Source organism: Nesoenas mayeri (assembly GCF_963082525.1).
Source record: "Nesoenas mayeri genome assembly, chromosome: 1".
In the NCBI taxonomy this organism is placed as follows: Eukaryota; Metazoa; Chordata; class Aves; order Columbiformes; family Columbidae; genus Nesoenas; species Nesoenas mayeri.
The window spans coordinates 39,762,681-39,788,620 of NC_137541.1; the positions used below are offsets into that span (position 1 = coordinate 39,762,681).

Genomic DNA, 25,940 nt, shown 5'->3' on the forward strand with positions numbered 1-25,940 from the left:
CCCTTGCTCATGGCACTGAGCTGCTACAAAGCAAGGACAAGGAACCTGGAAAGCTCCTGGAGTTTGAGCAGGCAACTGTTTTGTATGAGCTTTAGCATTGCCGTGCTCTTGGTTTATGAGCACTGAGCAAACACCTTGTTCCTCAGGTTGCTGGTGCAATAAGGATCCAAGCACTGAAGATCAGGTGCCTGTCTGAGTGTCCAAATAAGCACCGTGCACCTAATCCACCATTACAAGATCTTGAGACAAGGATGGCAGAAATGCGAACCTCCTGACATAAATGTGCTGCTGGTTTCAGTCTGATTGCTTTTTGTGACATGCCCCTTTGTCAACCTATCACCAGCTCCACCTGAGGTACGGCCCAAACTTAGAGGGTTATGTGTATAGGGTTTCCAGGCAGTGGGAAGCAGGGCTGGCTGGAGAAAGATAAGAGCAAAACCGTCTGAGCTGGCAATCCTTGAAATGCTGCAGATGTCCAGAGACTCCAGTGAAGTTGCTTAGAGAACTCCTTTCTTTAGGGAGAGGAGGCAACTTTTGGATTCATTGGTTTTACCTACAAAGAAAGTGTTCGGTTTTTTTTACTGTTAATCAGTGGAGTTTTGTTTCACCCTAGTCACCTGCTGTCCATGACTGTATGGGCATGCTACCCTTCTGCAAAGTGTGAACATAAGCTGATGCTGAAGCCATCTCTACGCATGAAAAAGAGAGAACAAGCATCTCTAATGCAAAATTGCATTGGAATTGTGTTGAAGGTGTTTTGGGTATGATTTATGTGACTACAATAGGCATAACTCATCCACAGGGATTTAAGCATCTTGGATGTGTCTCTGTAATTACAGCCAAGACCAGGAGGCCTCAGGAAGAACCATCGGCAGAAGGGATCTGCTAAGCGAGCAGAAGCCCTGGGGCCTGCTAGGGCAGAGCTTGTTTTTGTTAAAGTTGCTCTCTGAAAAATTTTACAGTTGCCCTTCTCTGACCACTCCTTGAGAACAGCCGGTTGTTCTCAGTGTCAGAGCGATTGACTGTTTGGCAGTTTTTTCCTAGCTAAACTGGAATGTGAACACAACGAATCTGCAGCAACTGAGCAGAAGGCTGGTTTGCCGGCTTTAGGAACTGCACAGTTCCAGCTAAGGTGACATTCATCTTGTTCCAAAATGACCCGTGCTCTCTACTTGATTATTACTTTACTAGTGACGTGTGGATGTGCCATGTAGGTGGAAAGCTCATTCCACCTAGGAGAGGGCAGCAGCGTGCACCTGGCTAAGGTGACTCCCACTGTAATACCACCAATGTGCTTGTAGCTGCAAGAGAACAAGACTCAGATGGCTTGTAAATGGAGGTTGTGTTTTCAAATGAGTTCTATGTGCCTAAATCTAATAAAAGATGTCACCTCTTCCCACTGATTTCTTCTTGGCCCTAGTTCTGTGCTGTTCTCCTATGTGCTTAGTTTCTATGGGGGTCACAGTGTTCTTCAGGACTTCTCATTTGGCCACTTGCAGTTCAGAAAAGACCAGTTTTTGAAATGAAACATATTTTTGGGTTATTTACTTATATGGCATCTAGTAGAGTGTGCTTCAGGTTGTTCTGCTATTGCTCAAAAATACTTTTTTTTGCCTTCGGAGGTCTGACCTCAACCTAGTGCTCAAGGGCTCATGTCTTTTTAGAAGAGGAAAGGAAGTTCTGAGAGACTTTACCAAGCTTGGAGAACTTTACATATTTGTGCATCTCCCTACTCCCTGTAACAGGCTGCAGTGCAGGGACTTCTTTGGTTATGAAGCTGCCTCTACGTGTCAAGCCTTTGAGCTGTGAAGCGATGTTAGCCCACATCCTGGGAGCAATGCAGCCATGTCCATATGGTGCTTTACCCGTAACAGTAGTTCCAAAGTTTCAGCAGGTCTGCCTAATTCTGGAGCAACAACACGCTGATGACGCAATCTTACTTTATGTGTTTGGACTAAGGTTGATCAGTGCTTACTCAAAGTCCTTGGTACTGTGTTCATTTGCGCCATGCAGGTCCTTTGTGAGATGCCCTGTAGTCATGTCTCTGCGTTTATATCCATGTGCATTCTTCCTCCTTTCATACCCACTTACCAGTTTCACCTGACTCTGGATCCTAAGCTCTGTCTGTCACTAATGCTTTCTGTATCTATAGACTATCTAAGTATTGCTGCTTGGTTTGGGGTCAGGGGTTTTTTTGTGTGTGTGGTGGTGGGTTTTTTGTGTGTGTGTGTTGGTTGTTTTGGTTTTGTTTGTTTTGTTGGTTTTGTTTGTTTTTTTTTGTTGTTTTGTTTTGGGGTTTTTTTGTGGGTTTTTTTTTTATGTGTGTGTATTTTTGTGTTTTTTTGTTTTGTTTTGCGGGTGTGACTATTTTTATTATCCGCATGAAATTCCTCTTCTCTCCTTCTGCACTCAGCGTATGTGGAACTGACAGCTCCAGGGAGGTAAATGAATGCTGCTGCATTTCAGAGGAAGAATTATTTCATGCAATTACCCTAAAAGTACATGAGAGAACAGTGTGAAAGGAATGAGGGAGAGAAAGAGAGCATGAAAGAGAATAATCACAACACTTCGACAGGTTTACCCCATTGTGTTTGAAAATCTATCACTCTGACAAGTCTCCTTTGTGAAAGGCATAGACATATAACTAGACATTTGCTCTTCAAGGTCCTTTTAAGTGAAGAGGGCGATCGATAGAAGGATCAGTTTGTTTCACTCAAGTTTCACTGAAGTCTTCTCCCTGATACTTCTTATGGACTGGTTGTACCCCATTTCCCTCGTAATGTCTTGCTACACTCTCTGATCCCCTCCTCGGTGGTTCCTGGGCAGGGGGATTTGAGTGGATTTTAGGTTACTGGACTATTGGTTTGTGAGTCTTTCTATATAAATTATAATGTTTGGGTTTGAGAAAGAGTGCAGTAACTAAAAGCTCTGTCCCCTGGTCGCTCCCCTGACTCTGCTAGTGTTTCACCTGCCAACTTTGTCACCCTCTTGGTCTCCTCTGCACATCAGGGTCATACCAGGGAAGCTGGTGACAACAACCCATATCTTCCTGGAGGCCATATGCACCTGTGTTCACTAAAACATGCAAAATACTTTGAGATCCTCGGGTAGAAATTGCTGGCCGGGGTAAATGGTTAGTATAATCTATTAATAGTTTCTTGTCATGCTTTCCAAGAGGCAGGCAGGTTACTGGACATTTTGCCATACTGGGAGAAGGGAAGGGATACTGAGCCAGGTCACTTTTTTTCACCTACATCTGCTGCTCTTGTAGCAAAGCCAATGTGTTAGTCATAGTGATTTGCACTTCGAGGTTATTTAGGGAGCATGCTGCTGGGTTAGGAAAGCTAAGGTCTAGCATATATCCTAAAATTAGGCTTTTCCCCTTTTGGTTGTTGTCAGAAAGGAGTGATTCACAGCTATGGGAGAAGCCTTCCCACCTAGCTGAAGCAGTTACCACTTAAGGTAGAGAGTTTGCTTCGATGTGAGGTAAAACAAGCTAGCTGAAGCTGCCTCTAGGAACCTCATTCTACCCTGTGAGATGAGGGGAGCACGGGGAGCACCCCGCTGCACTGCAGGTAACGGTCGGCAAAACTGGCTGCGCAACACCCCTCCTCCTGGCCTCGTGGGAAATGTCCACCCTGCGCGTGTGCCCTCAGCCAGGAGAACACACTCCTTGTTGGGGCATCTTCTTGCAGCCCCTTCCTCTCCTGTTGGGGTGCAGCTCCTGGCCTGCATCCTCATGGCACGTGCTCTCACCACTCCTTACTTTGCCGCTGTCCCATGAACAGGCTACATTTTCCACATGAGAAGCTGTGTGCTCTGATCCTGCAGGGCTCAGGAGGCTTCAGCTTTGCTCTGAGGGCTCCCAAAGACTCAGTCCTCTCGAGTTCCAGAAATACTTCAATGGAGAAACAACAGCTCTGTGACTCAAGCCAAAATTTTGCATTGTTTTGACCCTTTTTTTTTTTCCTCTCCCTTTCTGCAGGATGGTGGAATACTCCCTGGATCTTCAGAACATTAACTTGTCTGCAATCCGTACTGTCCGTGTCCTGAGACCCCTGAAAGCTATCAACCGTGTGCCTAGTAAGTCCTGATTCCCTCTCATGCCCACTCTACTTGGCTCATGGGGAGTACATGGTCAGTAATGTTGTGTGGTGTTGGGTTTTTCCAGGCTGGGTTCAGGTGCAAACTGAGTCCAAGTTACTGCATGATGTGTGCAGGCTTTTCCTCATCATGGGTCTAATAAGTGTTGTTGGATAGGCAGGAAAACTACAGTCTCGCAGCCTATCTGCCATGGTCATCCTTCTTGCAGGGCCATGCTGATGGCTCTGAAGCTGAACAATGTGCAGTAAATGTTTTTTTCTTGCTCTTACTGAAGGACGTCACAGGTTTGATAACATCTGCAACCTCAAAAAGGGATGTGTGTGTGGTCTGGAGAGGGGCAAGCTGGGGGAAGCAGGGAGAATATGTTTGCTTAGGCTTTCACATACTCTTCCAGAGCCTCTCATCTGAAAATTTTTCAGCCTATTACTGCTCAGGGGTGTGTGGCACCAGCTAGTTTTTTCTCTCCTTCTCACCCTGTGCTTTGTACTCTCTCTTTTGTGCTGACTGTCCCTGCTGTGAGCTGGCGTGTCTGTATGAGCCGGGCTGCACGCCGCTGGGCCCAGGGCTGCTGGGGCTGCACGCGAGCCTGGAGGTGTCAGCAGCCGAACTGCTGCTCGCAGGCACCGCTCGTGTCTGAGTCACCGTCCCCAGCGCAGGTCTGCATGCAAACCAGAGAGGGGCTGCAGCCTTGGGACATGTGCCACGCACACACGCTGCCGCCACATGCTCCGTTCTGGTGGCTCTGCCACAACCCTCGTTTTCTTCCTTCCCAAAGGATGGGGACAAGACTGGCCTCTTTGCTGTGCTTTACAGCTCTTATTGGTGCTGAACTGTTTCTTCCCTCTTCCTTTCTTCCTCTGCCTCTTTTTAAAAAACTGTTTTTCTCAAGTCAGTGTTGTTCTCTCTGCAGCCTTGGAGTGTGTAAGCAGGTGTTGCCATCATTTAACTGCAGAAAACATTGATGGAAGTGGCTCGGGATTCCCAGTGGTTTTATCTGGCCACATGGAAGTGGACTGGTTGGATGCTGTTGGGGTCAGGGGGTTCCGAAAGCATAGAACTCGGTCTGCTCTGTCACTCTGATGTTCCTGGCTCCCCCTGTGCAAAGGCAGCAGCTGCCACATGCAGCCCTGCGAGACTTCAGGCATTTCTTCCGCAAGTTTGTCTGTCTTGCAGACTGGCAGGAAGTCTCTTTGCTCTTCCCCGTAATCTCCCTAATCAGGCTGTCTGCAGTGGCGAAGACCTTGCCAGAGCTCTTCTAATCCTTTTCTTGAGCTCAGATGCTCCTTTTTATTTTCCAGATCTGAGGAAGTTTGTGCAGTTGACCTTCTGGTCTGCATCACATGTTTTGCCTTGTGCCAAAGTCACTTTTGTGATGCCACCTATTTATTGAACATGCTGTGGAGGTGGATTTCAGGGTCGCTGGCTCCATGCAAAGCCCTACTAGAAAGGGCTCTTGTCCCTCTTTCTGGGTGCATTTTTGTATCTGGGCAATAGCCAGGAGGAGAGGGTGCTGAAGGGTGTGATGGAGGAACTAAGGCACAGTTCTGTGTGCCCAACATGGCAGGAGGGCACCAGGGAGAGGAACAGCTGATTTGGGCACTGAGCTCACACCCAGGCATATAACAGGTCTGTCATGGGGTGATAAAGATGGGAGCTGAGCACAACCTTTTGGCTACCAACTATCAGCAGGACAACTCCCCCAGCCTCCCTCCTTCTCTCTGCTCCTTTTCCAGGGCGGGGAGGGCTGGGAGCCCCCTACAGTCCTGTCTGTGGGCACACACAGCAGTGAGGGGGGCATCTCTTCTGCGACCGGGTGGCCTGCAGGTCATGCATGGCAGGCTGACCTCTCCTGGGAGGTGAATAACCAGCTGTGCGAGGGCAGCACCATCCTCATGTTATTCAGCCTGCTTTCTTCCCTGCTTCATTAGGAGCCCCGTGAGTCTGTACTTGAAGACCCTTTTAGGGCTGATCCCTGTCATCAGGATAGACTTAACTTTGTTAGCAGGTGGGAACATCTTGAACAACATCCAGTTGTCTCCTGCAGATGTCTACCATGTTAATTGCTGTACACTGGCAGTCAGGAGCAAAGCCTGACTGACAAAAGCTCAAGACCTTGTTTTATTCCTATTTATTGGCTGGAATAGCTGGAGTTTCCCCCCCACCTCAGTAGGAGCTGTCCTGGGAGGAGCAGTGTGAGCAGTATCAGAACTGGCCCACCAGGGACCTGCTCCATCCATGCAGAGGCACCAGGGACACTTCTGATCATCTCACCTGACCTTTACAGAGCACAGGCCCTTGAATTTCCCGTGACTGTCCCAGCTGTGAAGCTGTCTGTCTGCTCCTTTTATCGGTATAAAACTCCACCTGTGTGAAATTGATGCTGTTTTAATTTCCACTCTGTGGTTAAACCTTTATGTATCTTTATCACATAAATCTGTGGTTATGCGCAGAGAACACTTTGGAAGAAAGACATCCTGCCATTAATCAAAAAAAAATAATAAAAAGAAATCGGATTCCACGGGAGAGGAAGCACTGGCTTGAGAGTTGAAAACTGGCAAAAAGGCTGTAAACAAAGGATTGTGATAAATGGGAATGAGCTGCGTTGGAAGAAGGTGCTTAGTGGGGCACAGCAAACATAATTAATGGGACCTTTGGCCACAAATCTTTTTTTAATGTCTTTTTAAAGTTCTTCATTACTGAGCTGAAGCAAGAGGAAAGCCTATTAGTGACAAGTACTGATGGTACAAAACTGTAGGTGTTGCAGGTGCTACCAAAGAAAGGGGAAAAAAGACAGTGGGAGGCAGAGGAAGACTGAGGTCTTGGTGGGATTGTGAGGTACTTGGGAAGGAACAGGGGGGTTAAGCCCAAAGGCAGATAGTTGATGATGTTCAAAAGGCTGCGGTAGGACAATGTGGCCCAGCATTCACTGGTGGCCATTTCAAAGGCTTCCACGTGGGCACCCAGGTAGGGACTGATTTTCACAGAGGAGTCTGGCCTTGGGGACTGAATAATGTCAGTTTATTATCAGGAGAATGGACAAAGTGATTAGGAACCTGAGTGATTACTGCATGAGGAAAAGAGTGCTGAAGTGGTCTGTGCGGTTAGATTATTTAATGACCAAAGAACAGTAACGCTCTAACAATCAGCCACTGCTTGAAAAGTCTACGTACTGAAGTGAGAAATTTCTGAAGAAATTTGAGAGAAATTTCGTACTACATGAAGAAAAAAAAAAAAAGGAAAAAAAAAAAAAAGCTCTGCTAGAAGATTAGGAGGGGAGAAATTCAGAATTGACTCTAAGGAAACAGTAGCAACATGGTAGAGGAAAAAATATCACCAGTTAAATAAATGAAATAAAATTATTTTGTATTCTTGGCAGGTGGGCAATGCTGAAGTTTAAATACCAAATTGGATACGTCTAAATTCTGCTTGCTTGTGCTCATTCTTAACGTGTTACTGAAAGCCCTTCCTTAGAGTGAGACTTTGTGAGGCTTTGAAACAATACTCCACAAGGAACTAAGAAATGCTATTCGTGTGTATAGTGTATATAGTGTAAAGTGTATATAGTGTAAAGGATGCATAGATTCTCTGACCTGAATCGTGACAGAAGAAGAAAAGGATATCCATTGTAACCAAAAGGTGGTAAATGTCCATTAAGGTAGAAGCTCTTCACCCAGCTGGTAATTAGGCTGTAAAACTCACTGCTGTGGGAAGTCCTTAGAGCCCCAGATCAAGTAAGAGGCACTGTGTGAGTAAATAAAATGGGATTACTCAAGGGATGAGAGCTCACATGGAGACAGTTCTGGATTTCAAACCTCCTTGCTTCAGAGTTAGAGCAGATCTTTAGCTACTTGTTATCTGCAATTGATTGCATTTCTTGTAATTCTCAGCGGGATGTGCTACTGAGCATTTTTGGTTTTCACTTCTGGATCAAGAAGTCCGTGGCTCTGCCCTGTCTGATCATTCCTCTGTTCACGTGTCATCTTTGAAGTGTACTAGGGAAAACATGAGGCACCCTAGTTTGGTAATAAATATCACACCGTCATAGTATTCCTGCTTATCTCTTGCATTTCTAACAACAGCCCCAGGGTTTAGTTTGAAAACGTATGAAACAAAAAAATTAGATATTCTTCTGGTCCTATTACCATGTGATTCAGTTCTGTGGTAGTGAGCTGATGCGATAAGCCCCAAACAAGTCTAAAGAGGGAAAAAAAATACCCTCCAGGTCTCTGTCAGAGGTAGCTGCTTTCTGCTCTGGGCATGTCTGTGTCCTGAGCCTGGGGTGAAATTCCACATCCATTCGTTGTTAATATCCTTTTGTGATTGTGTGGCAGGTTGCTAGGTGAAACGTTACTGTTTCTGCTTGCTCTTTCATCCCTTCTTACAGCAAGGCACAAGGTTTGGGGGGGGAGGCTGGTTTTGTTTTATTTCTGCCAGATTTTGAGCAGGGAGTCTGTGGTAAATTCTGATAATTTGAATTTCTTTTGCTTCTGTTATTATGAGGTTTTTGACATTGGAGAAAAAAATGTTTCTTCAGTTTACTCTTTCTTGTTGCATTGGTCTTATGCAAAGTAGAGTCCTTGCGTTGTGTTTGATGTCTTCCAGTTTCCACTTACAATTTAGTAACTGATTCATCATTTGGAAACAGATTACTTCAGCTGAGCACACTGTACGGAAGGGAAGGACTCTGTTGCAGAGGGTTGCATAGCAACTTTATTGAATAGAAAGTGTATACATGTGCTAATACTTGGTGTGTAAATGCAGTAATACTTGTGTAGAGGTATAGGCACTGGAAACATAATGTTATATTCTTATTACTAGCTGTGCAGGGTGTAGAATTTCAGATTTGTGGGAAGTTCTGCTTTTTCTAAATGTGTTTTTTTCTCAGTCAGAACAAGAATAAATATTTCCCATGCATTTTAATGTGGTTTTATTCTGCCTAATTTTAGGTGGTTTGTTTGGCTTTTTGATATTTTTTTTTCCTATACTTTTTCATGACAAAGAAGTTTAAAAAGAAAAAAAGCCCTCAACCACGCCATTCTAGTATAACAAAGCTTTCCTCTCCTCTTGTCCTTCTTTTCTTTTTGCTAAATGGTGTTTCAATAACTGTCACAACACTCATGTTTCAGACCAGGTGAGTGAGGCCCAATGAGTGTCACCAGCAGACCTGGGGATACAACTGATATCTCCTAACTCTTAGCCCTGCATTCAGCTCACTGAACACAACCATCAATAATAAAACAGTCTGAACCTTGGAATGGGAAAAGCAGATATTTTGTATTTGTCTGCCTTAAACCTGTACTCCACACCAGGCTACCTGTGTTTGGTGCTGTAACAGTGCCTAAGACAGAGTGGTCTGGCTATGAACACCACACTTGGCACTGGGGAAAAGCGATGGACATTTACTTCTCTAAATATGCTTTTGAAGAACTAATTTCACTGATGAGCCTGTGTGAAATTAGCTTCTGGCTGAGATATATTAGTCTGTAAAACAGTCTCATTTACAGCTAGATCAGACAAAAAGCAAGTACATTTGACAGACACAGTCCTGCAGTTGGAAATGCAAAGGGATTGTGAGATTCCTCCTCTAAGACCCCGCATGGGGTCTTTGCTTTGAATGCCTGAGTCTTTCTGAAACAGGATTGTCGCTTGCTTGTTCTCTTCCAGCATTGATTCCCTTTCAAAAATGTACTCTTCCATTGGACTCTTTTGGAAGTACATTTTTTCCTCTCGTGGCTTTATTTGTGAAGCAATAACTGAAACGCAGATATGGTTGTGTTTTCCAAATATTTAAACTTGCCCCATCTGCAGTTCTTTTTATAAGCTGCTCTGTAAATATTTATTATCACACCTCAGTGGCACACAAACCGTACTTACAACCACGTGCAAATGTGTACATACACAGATATATCCACACACAGCCACAGCCCTGAGCAGGTTAGTAGAGGGACAAGAGTGATGTTCCATACACAAAATGTAAGAGGTTTAAAAAGCCATTTTCATTCCCTGGTCAGGCTGTGTGTGACTCAAACACATTCAGAGATGAAGCTGCCAGCTTTCTGTGGGCTCTGCTCGCAGGCAGGTGGGCAGTGAAAGGACGGAGAAAAGCTGACAGAGGATGGACTTGACTGAAGGGGTCAAGTTCAGTGTGTGTCCTCCCTTCCCAGCCCCATCGCCTACCCAAGTGGAGCAAAGCACTGGAGAGAGCAGTGCACTTCATGCCTGAGCAGGCCATTAAAGGATTCTTTTCCTTGCATGAAGGAGCAGATCAGAGATGGAAATCTAACCTGGAGCTGCACTTTCCTGTATGTGCAGCTCTTTATTAAGGCAGTTGAGCCCTAAATCAGACAGGTGTGTTCAGGTTACAGGGAAATTATAGGACGGGATAGGATGAGAGGAAATGGCCTCAAGTTGCACCAGGGAAGGTTTAGATTGGATATTAGGAAAAAATTTCTTCACAGAAGGATCGTCAGGCATTGGGACAGGCTGCCCAGGGAAGTGGTGGAGTCACCATCCCTGGAGGTGTTTAAAAGACATGTAGATGAGGTTCTTAGGGACATGGCTTAGTGCCAGAATTAGGTTAATGGTTGGACCTTGAGAGTCTCTTCCAACCATAATCTATGATTATGTGAAACAGAGTGAGGGGGAGCAGAGCAGCGTGAGGATCAATAGACATGAGGGCAGAGAAGGAGCAGGGTTTGAAGGAGAAAAGCACATCAGGCAAGCGGCAGGGTTTGCAGGGTATGGCATGCAAGGGCGTGATGCACCTCTGTGCGTAGGATAATGTGGAGAAAGCGGAGGTGGAGGGCGGGGAGAGATGGGGAGGAAAACCAAACTGAAACAAGAGCAAAGACTAGTACAAAGCGAGTCTACTGACTCTCAAATATGCTGAATGGGTTTGCAAATTAATGCTTCTCTGGGGCTTTTTAACAAACTGAGCGGGCTGTAACAGACCCACATCTTGTAGTGCTGGAGGAAGTCGTCAGTCCCTGAAGACAGGCTCCAATTTTATTTGCTTGTTGTCTGATCTCTGTGCTGTTTTTTCATGTGCATTCCACAGTGTGCAGTATGTTGCTACATGTTTAAAAGGGTAATCAAAGTAAATTTGGGAGAAAAGAAGTCAAAACAAAACCTAACCAAAATTATAACCCTGTGTTAGTGTAGTGTCGTGGCAGGGACCTGGGGAACACTGAAGTGCAGGAAATGTAGACCTGGCAGTGCTTGTTTTGTACCATACATTGTTTAGTCTTATTTTTTTTCTGTCACAGATCATGAGAGAAAGTAATTCTTCCCTCTCTGAAGCAGTCTGCTTGATTTCACTGTTATTATAAACAAGGATTCAAAAGTTACAAATTGTGTGCGTGCAAGTTGTCAGATGGTTTTAAAACCATGAGGTTTGGAAAAGGAGAAAGAAAACACAAATTATTTTTATTTTTCCTGTGGCTTTCAGACATTTAGACCTGTGACTCAGACCTTGTAGACCTTGGTTTTTGCCTGTAGTGCTGAGGAATAGAGGAATTTATTTGTTGTTGTTTTTCCTGTGATCTGAGATTGTCATGTTATAGCAAGATTCGACACCTGAAGGTTTATGCCGTGTATCCCAAGACTCCCGATAAAAATCACAAGAGTTAGCAACAGCACTGCGGAGTTTGTGTTAGTGGAAGTAAAACAAGTCTGGAAAAAAAAACCCACCCCACAAACAAACAACAAAACCAACAAACAAACACACTCCCCAAACCAATAAACAGTCGTAAAGAGACCTTCCCTGGAATCTTTATTTCTCCCTCTCCTCTAGGGGAACCTGCACAGCCAGAATTTAAAAAATGCTCGGTGCCACACAGCTCCCATTGTGACAATTCTGCTGCCTGTTCAAACAAGCTGAGCCTCCAGTGTACACAGCGCTCTCAAAATCTCAGCAATGTATTTTGCAGCCTAAATGGGAGCTGAGCTGTTTTGCAAAATCTGTCCCGTGGGACCTATCAAGCAATGGATACCATGGAAATGTGAGCAATAATGACAGTGTATTATGGCGTGAAAGATAATGTCATATTACACTAATGCAAATTACACTTCATGTGTGTGGGCAGGGCAATTTACAACCATAACCTTAAATTTCTTGATCGTGTATTTTGGGCCTGATTCTCCTATTCACACACATTTCACCTAATGTCATGTCACTGCCTGCAGTAGAAAGAAACATGATTCATGCTAGTGACAGCAAGAGGAAATTAGCTCCCTTAAATCTGAACCAGAAGTTGCATTACTGTTTTACATAATATTTTGCATTATTCTGTCCTACTTACACAGCACTAGAGATGTGTAAAGAACTTAAGGATATTTATAGAACGGAGGCAAGTGGCTTGCAGCCATGGCACTGGAGTTACCTTTTGTCCCTGATGTTGGGCGACTCCTGCAATTCAGAAAGAAAAGCTGGTGCTGTGTGTTTTTAATAGAGTTTTCACTGCAAGTGAGTGCAGTCATCGTTACAGTGATAAATGGGGAAAAAATGAGGTGATCAGTGAATGAACAACAGTAGCAGGTGGTAGTAGGTGTTGCTTATTAGATGTTCAGTATTAGAAAAAAGAACAAAACAGCAGCAATCCCCCAGAGAGACGCCTCTCTAAGAAATAATCAGATACCTGCCATCACTCTCCAAGACAATGTTACTTCGGAGCCCAAAGCTCGCAAGGGGTTAATGGGGTGAGAGAGTGAAGAAGGGGCTCCTGTCGGAGACCTTTGCCTCTGTCTGTTTCTGCTCATGTCATAGATTAGGTGGCTGCCAACTGTGCTACAGTGGCACACACTGAATGTGAGCGCCTGTGGAAGATGAGCTTTTTGTTGATATCATCTATGGGCCTTAGGTGGGCACACAGCATCCCCGTAGGATGCAGCCCATTGCAGGGCTGAGGTGACTCCTTCTATCTGGACCACAGCAAAGCCTGGGCTGAGGCCTCTTTTATTCCAGAGGGGTCAGCATTTAGGTGTCAAGAGAAATGCTCAGGATTTTGTCCTTCTTGTTGAGGCCACTGTAGCTCTGGGGTCAGGTCTGTAGCTAGGAGTCTGCACCTCTGGGCTTGCTTCTTCAAAGCACCTGGCAGCTCCACCTGGCATGGCTCTGGTTTCTGGTTTCTCTGTAAGGCTGGTGAGGCTCCAGCTCAGCAGGGAGGAACTATTTTGTGTACTAGGTCTTGTTCATCTTGGAGAAAGCTGTGAAATATGAGAATAGAGCTTGGAACTGCAGTTTAGACCACCTGTCTTCTGTAAAAGGCTTGGAAGGCGCAACTATAGTCTGACCCTTCAAGCCACAGTACATTTTTCATTTTATGGCATTATGATCTGGTGAGAAGATAATTTTCCATGACCTTAGTGTATATTTGCCACAGTGTTCTCCAAAGGTGTGGGTTTTTTTTTTTAATTTTGTTTTGTTTGGTTGGTTTTTGTAATTTTTTTGTTTGTGTATGTTTTTTGTTTGTTTAGTTTTGTTTTGACATCTTGATATTATCTTTAAAAATTATTTTATGAAGAGCTCTTTACTACCCCGCCCTGGAAGCTGGGCCTGTTTATCCATAGGATTTACTGCAGGTATTCAGCAAAGAAATGTGACAATAACTATTGTGGTGTGAGCCAGGCCAGGGCTCCATGGGACTTGTTGCTGTATACCATACTAAAGGGAATTATAATTTTCAAGGCTGCCGACACTTTTGTTTGCTGAGTCTCACTAGATGGGGCCTATTTCCTTGATGTGCTTGTGATATTTGTTGAGCAAGTAGGAAGAAAAGCTCTGAGGCATTCAGAATATCAAGAATCAGCCCTGGCCCTGCCACCTGAGCGCGCTTCAGTGGCGTGCTGAGCATCGTGGCTGTGCAATGCCCATGTGTTTATTTTCTCATCTTCCCCTCCAAGGAAAACAGCATGTCTCAGGTTTTCGTTGGTTGTTTTCACTCAGTGTGTGTTGGGGGGTGTTGTAAGTGGTGCATTTTTTTTCCTCTTCTTCCTTTTTAAGGCCCGTGTTGCCCTGACCTGATCCATCTAAGGTGAACAGCTTGTTCTTGAAGTGAAAAGCAGTGAGGTCTGTGCTAGTCCCTGGCTCCTGAAGAAATTGTTCCTACAGCCTTGGAGCAAGCTTGAGAGAGCTCTTTCTCTTAAAAACTACTCTGGAGGGCTCTGTTGTCCCAGCAGGGTGAAGCTCTGACCAACAGATTTTTTTTTTCCTGCAGCTTTAGTCTCTCTTTTGGCTACTTCAGGCTTAAGCTGAGGAGTACTTTGAACATAAGGTCTGAGGACACTCAGTATTTGAACTTGACTGAGTATCCTAATGGGAGTCACTGCACCAAGGCAAGGCTTGATGTACCTGTGCTACTGAGAAAATGAACAACGGCTTTTTGTACCGGCTGAAGTTTTATAAGTGCTGGAAATGTCATGCTTTGATATTTTCTGTGGTCAGGCTGAGGAGTGACAAAGGTTTGGATAATTGGAGGTTAGGTCTTCATCAGGCTGAGTGGGATGAGGCATCTGAGCCAGTCAGAGATGCTTGAAAGCTTTGCTTGTCAGCAAGACAAGAGTGGGGTGTTTGTGAGGAACTTGATGGCACTCCTAAACTATAGATCATGCTGACAGCCCGCAAGTGCAACACCTCCGGCCCCTAAACATACCCTACAAACACACTGTAAACCTGACAGAGGGATCAATGGGAAGACTTCGTTTGCCTCCGAATGAGCCCAGTGTTTCTCATTTATGTCTAGGGCACCTTTTCCTTAGCAGCGGAGCTGGATTAAGTTCTCTCACTACCTCATACTGTCAACTGGACCTGTTTTTACGTGGGGTTCATTTTTTTCTGGGTCAGGACAGCCATCTGGATGTGCTCTCTCTTGCACTGGTGCAAAGCAGTGGGTGATGGTCTGCAATGTGAGGCTGGCTTTGCGGCTGTTCGAGCCGGGCTCCTCTCGCTTACATGTGTGTTTGCAGGAGAGGCCTCAGTTGGGAGGAATACAGCAAAGCAAAAACGATCTGGGTGGTGAGGGAAGCTGTAGGTTATAATAACGATGAACTTGGCAGTGCACTTGCTATTGCACACACAGCTGATTGGTTTATCTTTGCGTTAGTTTGGCTCCCACATTTTAGCTAATGCAAATGATGCAATGTGTGAAATGACAGCTAAGCCTCAGATCAGCAAGAGATCAGCGAGAAGGGCCACGAGTTGGAGCACCAGCTTGTACTGCGCATGCAAACTGAGATTATTTTAACTACATGGCCATAAAAAAACCCAAAACAAACAAACAAAAAAACCAACCAAACAAACAAACAAAAATCCAATGAAAAAAAGGTGCAGCTATCCCTATGTGCTCTCTGCACAAATACCATCTATCTGCTGGAATGGTTCCTCGGTTCTGAAAATTCCTGTGAAGAAACGTGCACAGGAAAATCCTGCCAACCCTGCGTTAGCTGGGTGAACTGCCATGTGTCCTGGGGCAGGGGAGGAAGGAAAGAAGGCACGCTTGGACAAGCGGCCTGGCTGACGGACAGAACGATGCTTGAGTCTCTGTACTCTGCAAAATGTCCTGCCAGCCGCAGTCACTAATGCGGATGGGGAAGAGATTTGCTTTTGCTCCATTTAAAATGACAATTGGTGGTTTGGCCCATGATTCAGATAAGATGGGTGCTGAGAATTATGTTCTTTTTCACCTAGTTTACTCTAAGCAAGGGAAAAATTGCCTCAAACCGTTATCTCCTTGTGGTTCTGCACACATTAGCTCTGTCCCTCGTTGTAGAGCTGGGTAGGATTTGAAAGCCCTAGAGGTGGGTGAGATAGAAGAAACCAGAAAGAACAGGGTTTCTCACCCTTTCCTGAGCCAGTCTCCTGTTGAGGTCACAGGGTGATTAGTGCCAGGGAGTGAATCAGCTCAGCTGTTGGTCCTCACTCTCAGAAAAAGGCAGGCAGAGAAAAGGCGAAGCGGCAGAGTGATGCCGAGCAAGGGGAGGGAGGTGGTAGTAAGCTGCTGGGCACACCTGCACCACGGGATGTTTCTTGTTCCCTGGAGCTCACCTCCTTCTCAGCCCTGCCCCGGCTGCTCACCGCCACTACCACGCTCTGCTGGGTGAGTCTGCTTAGCTGTGACGGCCAGGCTAATCAGGGATGATGGCGAGTGTCTGGGAGGGAACCAAGGTCACTGTCACATCTGCAGTTTGTCAGGAAGGGCCTCTGGATGCTGCCAGGGGAGGCAGAGGATTTGCTCTGCCTGAACGCAGGAGGAAGTTCAGTGACTCTGCTTCGTCTTTTGGCTTTGCTCAGCCCTCTGCTGCCCCCTGACAGCTCACTCCCCCGTGCTCCTCTCACCTCCCACCGCTTCTCATCCCTGTGACATATTATACCCCTGATGTCCTCTGCTGTGTTGGAGCAGTGAGTGCATTTCTGTTGTGCACATGGCTTTGCTCCTGCAGGGTATCTCACCAGGAGCAGCCCTGCCAGCAAGATCTAATCCAGCACCCCTCCCCACCCCTTGCCTAAGAGTGTGGGTGAGCAGCAGGGAAGTATTATCTGAACATCATTTTGTGAGGATCCTTCCTTGGATGCCCACAGTTGGTGCCATTTCATTTCCTCCTTTCTTCTGGTCTTGTTGAGGGTGAGCGGGGAAGAGAAAAGGTGTTTCAGAGCCTGCACCTGGCGCTCATGAATATTTCATGTTTCTAGCTTTTCTTTTTCTCGAAGAGCAAAACCTTTTCATATTTGATGCCCTGGGAGCCTGTTTGGTTGCTGAATGTTGCTTCATCAATGCTCCCTCTCCCTGCTTTTCCTCCAGTCTGCCCAGCCTCTCTTCCTTTCTCTTCTCAGGAAATGTCTCCTTTTTTTTTTTTTCCAAAGGCTGCTTCAGTAAAGGTCATTGTCCTTTTCATATTCCCTCCTTGCTGTGAGCCAGCATGGCTTGCGCTCTGCCAGTGGTAAAGGACAAAGAGGGATGTGGGGAAAGGCAGCGGTGGGGAGGGTGACCGGGAGACGTGTGCAGGTACGCTATGGAGCAGTGAAGAGGCAGAGAGGAGATGTAGGCACAGCAAGAACAGTAAAGGGGCAGAGGAGCAGAAAGAGGCAGTGGAAGGTAGGAAGGAGGCAGCAGCGGGACTTTGCCAAAGAATAGGCTTTCCAGCACCTTCCAAAAGTTATAATGTAAGATGTATCTGTGTTGCTGTGGATGGGGACTTGTCTGGTAAAAGCCCCTTGGAAAAGAGAGGCATCCCAGTTCTCCAGGGCAGGATGCTCCCGAAGCCGCACTGACATATATGCCTTCTGCCCATTTCCATTGCCCTGTAGCTGCTTTAGAGATGTTGTTATCTCAGACACCGAGGTCTGCAGTAAATCATCACCCTCCATCCTTAGGCTTTTCAGCCTTTCTCCCTCTTCCCCAAAAACCTCATGAGTGCTTGCAGAACCTGGTCCCAGTGTGGACTCTGTAACACACTGCTCTGTGAGTTACAGTGCCTGAACAGGGCTCATCCCCTCCTGCCCATGAAAGTGTTCAGACACTTGGCAGTGACCGTCCTTCTTTGGAGACCTGTAGCAGGTGCCCTTGTGTGGCTGCTGGACCAGCCTGTCCCTTCCTGGGTCTAGGGGACTGCAAAGCCCCAGCCACGAGCAGACCCACATGACTGCCAGCTCAGGAGGAGACGGGGAAGCTGCAGGGGCTTTCCCCACAAAGTGCCCCTGGGGGCTGGCAGAGGTGCAGGAGAGTCACTGCCTAAATGCCATAGCGGAGGATGGGGCTCAGAACTCTGGCATGACTATTGCAGGCAGCACAGCACAGACAGCAGGGGAGGCTGATAATGGAGAGGACAAAGGTACTGAGCTTGCATTTACACTATGCCTTTCATTCACGTGGAAGTAGTGGTTGAACTATCTCCATGAACTGGGTAGACTCAGCAGAGGATGTCCCTTTGGTGTAAAACTGTAGAGAAATGCGTTCCCAGAGCAGTTGCTTTGCAGTTTAGGGCAGGAAGCAGAAGAGGCTTTGCACAAAGTAAAGTGATGGTTTTCTTTTAGAGATGGTTGGCCCACAGGTGAATTGCAATTCATGTTTGGATGGGTATTCCTTCAACGTTGTTGTTTTTGGAAGAGCCAATCTCATATCCACAATCAGCATCAATGGGTAAAGAAGGATGTCTCTGTTCAACTGAGAGATTTTTAAAAAATAAAAATTGGGATTCATTTGGACTTAGAAATGGAACCCACCAATGCTGAAATTCTTTGTGATGTGGAAAAGACACCAAGTGCTGTGGCTACCTGCCCAGCATGGGGCCACTTGACAGTTCTTGGGTTACGGGCCCTGATACCCCGGAGGGCCTAGCATGAGTGCAATTGCTGTGATCCTGAAGCTGTTGGTAGCACAGTCCTGTACTATCATAGCCCCTCTGAGAGCCAGGATGGAGAACGTATAGGCAGGTAGCATGTTTCCAAGGAAAAGGCAGGCAAGTTTTGCAAATCACTTGTCTTCTCTTGGAACATGGACAAAATCAATTTTTGCAAATTCTGACCCAACAAGTGTGTTGTCTGTAAGAATTCTGGTGGGAATGTGTGTTCTGTCTGTTCTGCATTTCAGTGTAAGGGCAGTCTCATTCTTCCCGTTACCTCTGCTCTGAGATGGAGGTAATGTTTTGGCAGATCAATTGATCTGAAAAACATCACCCCCTCTTGCAGCATTGCTGGCACAGCTTCCCGTGTCCCTAGGTTCTCCCTGCTGTACTGACCAGGGCAGTTTATGGGAAGTGCCGAGCTGGTGCTGTGAAGCAGCATTAATGCCAGGAACACGCTGCTCTGCAGCGAGGATGCATGGCCTTAAAGCTGGAGTGTTGTGCAGAGTGTTGCTCTGGGACCTGGCAGGTCACAGCGACAGGAGCAGAGCACTGTGGCTCTGCTGTTGGGATTGATGCCGTGACAGAGCAGGAAGCTATCGGTGACTCGTGGCATGTCCGTGATCCCCAGTGAGTGGCTGCAACTGCGTCCCTGCACTGCTGAGTTACTGATGTTCTGTCTGAAAACTGGCGACTAGTGATACAGCTGAAAACTGGCGACTAGTGATACAGCTGTGGAGTCAGGGAAGCAGGGCGTAGCTGCTGCTCAACAGCCTGGCCTTAGAGCTAATGCCATCATTCTTTGTCCTTCATTATCACATGTAGCCATCATGAAGCACCTTCTTCCTACACATCACCTACCTGCAAATACCAGTTCTCTCTCTCCCATTCCTGTCTCTCCCCAAAACATTCCGTCCTGAGCTAAACCAGTCTGATGTCCCACACCAGGCACTCTTCTCCCTCTCCCCACGCCTGCACTTCCCTCCCCTCTCCACGGTGTGAGCAGCTCAGGGAATAGAGATAGAGCGTAAAGCGCAGCATCGTGTGGCTAATTACTTGACGCTGGGCACACAAGAGGGATTAACTTGTGCCTCAAAGGGCTGTCAGAGAATCCTAATCTTATCTTCCCCTCCTCTTCCCCCTTCCACTGCCATCTGAAGTAATGAACTGGTTATAAATACCTAATTAGCTAATTATTTGCTGGCCTACATGGAACATCTTCAGTGAAGGAACTCCCTGGGCCCCCCAAGGAGAAGGGCCTTTGTGGAGGTGAGGAGAGACAACTGCAAGAGGTGTGCACGGGGGTAAAAGTGCTACAGTGATGCTCAGAAGGGTTTCTAGATTATTGCCATCCCTAGAGAGCACAGAAATTCATTAGCTCCATAGAGAAACAAGCCTGTCTTTACCCCCACTTGTGGCTGTGTGAGCTGAAGAGCTGGCAGAGAAATAAAACCACAGAAGTATTTCATTAGGTAATTAAAATTTTTTTTTAAAGGTGTTTGAAAACATTTTTGCACTGTCCAGAGGTACTGTGCCAACAGCATTTTGGGCTGTGCCTGCTATTTGTGTGGTCCAGCCCTGTTGGCGAGGGAGGACTAGCCAAGAGCGGAGAGTGTGGTCTCCATGATTGTCCCCTGATGATACTGATATCATCATACCGATCTTGAGAAAACTAATGTATGCCAGTTTATGTGTGCTGGAGAGGTTCATCCCACTAGGCAGGCTGGCCTTGGTCAGTTGGTGCAATTCTTACAGGTTGCAGCATGCAGCTGTTGAACTGGGATGACCTTCAGTCTGAGCTGTCTGAGGATGGGGCTGTTGATCTGCCGTGCACTTTTGGGATGGAGTTGTCACTCCATTGCCCTTCTGCAGGGAAGGGGGAAGAAGTGATGTCAGTCAGATAGCTGATGGTACCAATAGTCTCCTTCCCATTTCTTCTCACTCCTGCAGATGAAGACCTAGGGTTAAGAGATCACGGCATCACAGCAGCTCTGCTGGCTGCCTTTCAGTAGAGGTCAGGACAAGAAAGAGCAACAATTATAAATCTAGCTTGCTTCAGGCAGTAATTAATTTCTGACCCTCTACTTCTATCTTTATGTGGCACTTTTTTTTGTGTGCGTGTGTGTGTGTCCTAAATTTTCCTTTCCTTCTCCTTCCCTTCTTTTTTTCCCTCTCTCTTTCTCTTTCCCTCCATCCCACACTTGCTCCTTCTGGTTCTCTTCTCCTCCTGCAGGCATGCGCATCCTTGTGAACTTGCTCCTGGACACCTTGCCCATGCTGGGGAATGTTCTTCTTCTCTGCTTCTTTGTCTTCTTCATCTTCGGCATCATCGGGGTGCAGCTGTGGGCTGGGCTGCTCCGCAACCGCTGCTTCATGGAGGAGAACTTCACAATGTGAGTGCCTGTGAGACGATGTCTCCTCCTTTCTTCCAGGGACATTTATCTTTCCCTGCTCTCTTGTCTTCTGCTGCCTGGTTTTCTATGTTTCACTTACTTCAAATGGCTGTAGGGTGACAGCGTGCAGAGTGCTGGCCGTGCCTTGTAGTGGAAAGGGAGAAGAGGACAAAGGCAGCTTGGTTTTAGTCTGTCTTCATGCTCCACAGATGCCTGGGCTCATTTGGATTTGGCCATGGCACAGGTTAACTTAGCTGTCTCCTCCAGCTGTGCCCAGGGATTCAAAATGCTGCTCCAACTCTCAGAAGGAGTTGAAGCTCTGAAAACACTATCCATGCTGTCTTTCTCCTGAACTTGCTTCCTCTTCACAAAACAACAACCAGAGGAGTCTTACAGAAAGCCATAGCACTGCCTGATCATTCCAGGGACATCTTCAGCACCTCCGAGGTGGAGCTGAGGTCACTGTTTGGACAGCAGTGCATTACCTCCAGAGGCTTTGGAGGCGTATTGGGCAATTATCAGGAAACTTCAGGAATAGAATTGCATGTGGGATCTGCCGTGGGGCAGGGATGGAGGGCTATTTGGAGAGGCATCCCATAGATGGGTTAGTAGAAGCAAAAGCGCCTGAAAGCAAAGAATGGCTGCTTGAATGGGACAAAAAAACCCCATGAGGAAACGTGGGCACAGTTCTGGCAAAGACAGCCTGGAGCCACAGAAGGGTTTATTACAGGTATCTGAGGTTTATTTTAGGGAAGTCGGGGGGAGCCTGCAGACCACGTCTCTCTCCTCCCTGGAGGCAGTGGGGTGGAAAAGCTCCTGCCTGTCATGAATTCTCCTATTATCCTCCTGTGGAGCAGAGCACCAGTTCCAGGGCGCAGCTCCTCCTGTTGATTTTCTGGCTGTAGCAGATCTCAGGCTTTAAAACATCTTCTTAAAACTGTATACTGATCCTAGGCATCCTATCAGTTTAGACTGCTTAAAAAATCTAAAGCTGTAGATCAATTTAGACTGATTAAACAATTCTGAAGCTTTAGGTTATCTCAAATTGGAAAAAAAAAGAAGTGTGAAAATACAGTCTGCAGAATGGCAGTGGGACTGGAGAGCAGGAGCTGCTTAAAGCAGCCATTTACTGTGTTTATATATTCCTTGGGGAAAAACAGATGTTTAGGATGATTGTCCTTTATGTAAATCAGGAGTAGTGCTACTTTAATGAGTGTAATTAGATCCACGCAGTGTTGACGTAACTGAGAAGTGAATTGAGGCCACAGTCTACAAAGGGGCAGATACTAGAAAACCTTCGGCTGACCATAACTAGAGAAATGAATTCTGCAGACACACAGTTCACCAGTGATGTGAATGTGTTACGACAGATCTTTGTGGTTTAGTCCCACTTAGTTTAGAATCAGACACTTTCTATCTTGTCTTTTTTTATCAACACCTGTTCTGTTCCAATAACTCTTTGCAAAAAAGTCTGCATTCATGCCAAGTGAAAGTTGTGTATTGTAGCACTGCGGTGAATGCACCAGATAAAGTCTGATTGAAAATTTTAAATTCTCCACCTTTCATTTTCCTAATCATTAGCTCATCTCCAGTGAGGCAAGCATAGATGATTTTAATTATTTATGCATTTGGAAGGTACTTGCATTATTTGGAAAAAAGCACATGAACTTGTCATGAAACATTGCACCCATAATGCCAGCTGTCAAGGAGGAGTCAAGTTTAAGGTTAAGTCAATTTCAGCTTTGCATTTCCTGATTTTAAGGCTTAGCTGTGCAACCTTAATTATATATGAACTGGATTTTTTTTTGTCTTAGAAGTACAGAAGGTTCACTGCCAAGTGTTATAAAACATGTCCATCAATGGTTACATACATGAGCACATCACAGTAAAGCCTGATGAACTTCCTTAATATCACTGCATCTGATTTAGCTCTGATGCTAATGGAGAGAGTGATCAGAATGGAAATCTCTGCATTCCATCTTTTCTTTGTCTCCTTGCAAGCAGATTGTGTAATTTGGCTTGGGGCGATATGATGACAGGCAAAGCTCTGAAAACTAGAGATTCACCCTGGAAATTTCCTGTTTTCCAGGAGCCGTGTCTTCTCTTCTCCTGAGGCAATAAACCTGGAAATCCCTTACCCAGTGCAGTCCCTGTGTCAGGATGGGTGCTCCCAGCTCCACCAGTTTTGCTGATGGGAAACTGTCTGTTACAGGAACTTTATGACTATGGTTTTCTACTCTTGCAGACAAGGTGACATTGTCCTGCCCCCTTATTACCAGCCTGAGGAAGATGATGAGATGCCCTTTATCTGCTCACTGTCAGGAGACAATGGAATTATGGGCTGCCATGAGATACCCCCACTGAAGGAGCGGGGCCATGAATGTTGTTTGGACAAGGATGATTATTATTACTACAACTCAGTCCGGCAAGAGTTCAACATCAGTGGCATGTGTGTCAACTGGAACCAGTACTACAATGTGTGCCGTACAGGCAATGCCAACCCGCACAAGGGTGCCATCAACTTTGACAATATCGGGTATGCCTGGATCGTGATATTTCAGGTAAGGCCGAGTTAGCCTCCTAACAAGGCTAAGCTGAAGCTGTTTTCCTTTTTTTCCAATTGAATGTTTTTGTGATCCCATGCTGGTTTCTGCAGGGCGTGATGCAGCTACAGAGAGAAAAGGGCCTTGTAACTACTCTGGCAAGAGAGAAAGAGTTCCCACCGTGGAGGTTGTTCCTGAAGGTGGGGAGGGACATAGAGCTGTTCCAGGCCCTTGCTGAAATGATCTATACTCTTAACGATAGCAAAAGAGCCTTTCTTTTTTTATTATTATTATTTGTAATTTTTTTTATTCCCAGCACGCATTGCAGATGGGAGCTAAACCCATACCTTTTTTCTTTTCTGCCGGCTGTGCGCAGTGTCCAGTCCAAGCAGCACAGAAACCTGCTGCGGGTTTTCCCCTGCTGCGATCCAGGGAAATGAACTATTTTAATGAAATAGTCCTGCTGTGGGCTAGTATGATCTCACAGGCTTTGACAGTATGCCAGTGTCACCAAGCAGTACCATGCTGATTTCCTGGAGTGGAAATTTGGCCTCCTTGAAATAAACTGTTGTTTCTCACCTTTCTTGGGTTTCAACAGCCCTGCCAGTATCTGCCTGTATACACCGAGGAATGAACTCTGGAAGATTACTGCCCTCTTGTTTCTCTTGTTGTTGTTTGTCTTTGCAGGTGATCACACTGGAAGGGTGGGTAGAGATCATGTACTATGTGATGGATGCCCATTCCTTCTACAATTTTATCTACTTTATTTTGCTGATAATCGTAAGTATAAGACTTGGTGACTGACAGCATTGCAAGCTAAGAGCCTACAAAAAACAGGTGTTAGTTCAACACAGATATCAGGGAAGCAAACTACTTTACCTGGATTTCTTCTAGGAATCTCAGGAACCCAGCAAGTTGATTTTCACTGAGAGTGGCAGGATCACATAGTTGTCAGCAAAGTTATTTTCTTTCACTCAAAAAGTATGCTCAGGATTGATTCCTAGAGAGATATATACCTAGTGTAGGATAATGTTCTCATCCAGAGATCTTCTCTCAAAGTAAATTTCCCAAAGCAGTAGCCCCAAAACCACAGAAAACCATTTCTGCATCTGCCCTCCTACTTGGTCTCTGTACATTTTAAGCTCTAGAGTCATTCTTGAGCCATGTTTAATGGCTTTTGGAAGCACCTGGATTTTTCAGAATCAGGGTCTTGGGTTCAGATTTTGTTGGTTTCAAGTTCTATCATGCTGAATTAGTTCTTCAACACGAACAAAAAGGAGCTGCTGCTCTGAAAGTGTCAGTGGTCCAACATAAACTCTCTGTGTGAGATCACTGGTAGCGGGGATGGAAAGAGGGAAATGCGTCTGTCTTGAGAACTTACTGCCACACGTAAATGCATTTTCTTGGAGGGAATATTCTGTTTCTAACAAGGAAGGATTTTGTTTTTATGAAGACTCTTGCAGTTTTCCTACATGGGGACTGAAGTCGAGAGTGGAAGGGAAAGGCACAAGATGGATATGGGAAGTATAAAATCCATACATGGTGGCTGCAATTTAGTTCTAAGTCACTTTGCAAGTAAGGACCTCAGTGTGTATTTTCAAGGCCTCCATGCATTTGGATGGGTTGCTAAATGGACGTGACTTAGACTCTGCTCTTGATCTACGACTTGTCCTATGTGCCCATGCCCTCTTAGAAATAAGATCTCTAGAAACAGTCACCCAATAACATTAATAAAATCACCCGACACAGGATCTCGTTTAAATTCAAATTGACATGCAGTGACTTGAGAGCAAACAAACCTTAATCCAGTTTCTGGGATAAATTCTGCAGCCTGTACGTATGGGGAATGGCATAAAAAAAAAATCTACTAGTCCATTCAGGTCAGAGAATTTATGAAAAAGCTTCATGGTGTCCTTGATTTCTCCCTCCCTTCTGGCCTTCTACCATCACAATGGAAAGACAAGGGGAGAAAAAAACCAGCAAGATGACCTACTCCCTGTGGGCTGAAGCATGAGCCAGGACAGCAGAGGTGAAATACACCTTGAAGAATGCTGCTTTTACTTTGAGGCTGGAGAGCCCCAAGGGGAGACAGTGCAGAGGTGTGGTTGCACAGGGTGGGTGTGGAATTCCCCCCAGCTCTGTTCCCAAAGGCAAACTGAACATCCACTGTTTTTTTTTTTCTTTTTAAGTTCAGGAAACAATTATTTCCCATAAAGTTTGTTCGGATCTGCCACCATGAATTTTCATTTTGAGCAGCACGGCCAGGATCCCTAGATTTGTGCAATGTACAATTCAGCACAGAATTTACTTCTTGTCTCAGACATAATCTCTCCCAGAGCTGGGAAGGACTGTGCAGAGACAATATTTTACCACTGGGGTGATCGTGCCTGCCTCCTGCAGGCCAGTTCCAAAAATTGCCCCTCACCCCCTGCTCCAAACTACATAAATTCTGCCTGTCAGCTTATTTTTCATTTCTAGGCAGGAGCATCCTTCTAGTGCTGGCTCACCTCATGTGGATTTCCAGCGATTCAAACTTTGTCTCTGAATTTGCAGGCGCTGAAAACCC

The 25,940-nt window shown here is 45.8% G+C and overlaps 1 protein-coding gene across 1 annotated transcript in view; it reads left to right on the forward strand.

The window, feature by feature from the left end:
• CACNA1I (calcium voltage-gated channel subunit alpha1 I) overlaps window positions 1-25,940 on the forward strand; it is a gene marked incomplete at both ends in the record, with an annotated part of 155,942 nt that overhangs the window by 82,506 nt on the left and 47,496 nt on the right. Inside the window, 4 exons of the mRNA XM_080353845.1 lie at window positions 3,986-4,083; window positions 20,672-20,831; window positions 23,077-23,392; window positions 24,062-24,154. Coding sequence (XP_080209971.1) covers window positions 3,986-4,083; window positions 20,672-20,831; window positions 23,077-23,392; window positions 24,062-24,154 — 667 coding nt within the window. The remainder of the gene's footprint in view (window positions 1-3,985; window positions 4,084-20,671; window positions 20,832-23,076; window positions 23,393-24,061; window positions 24,155-25,940) is intronic.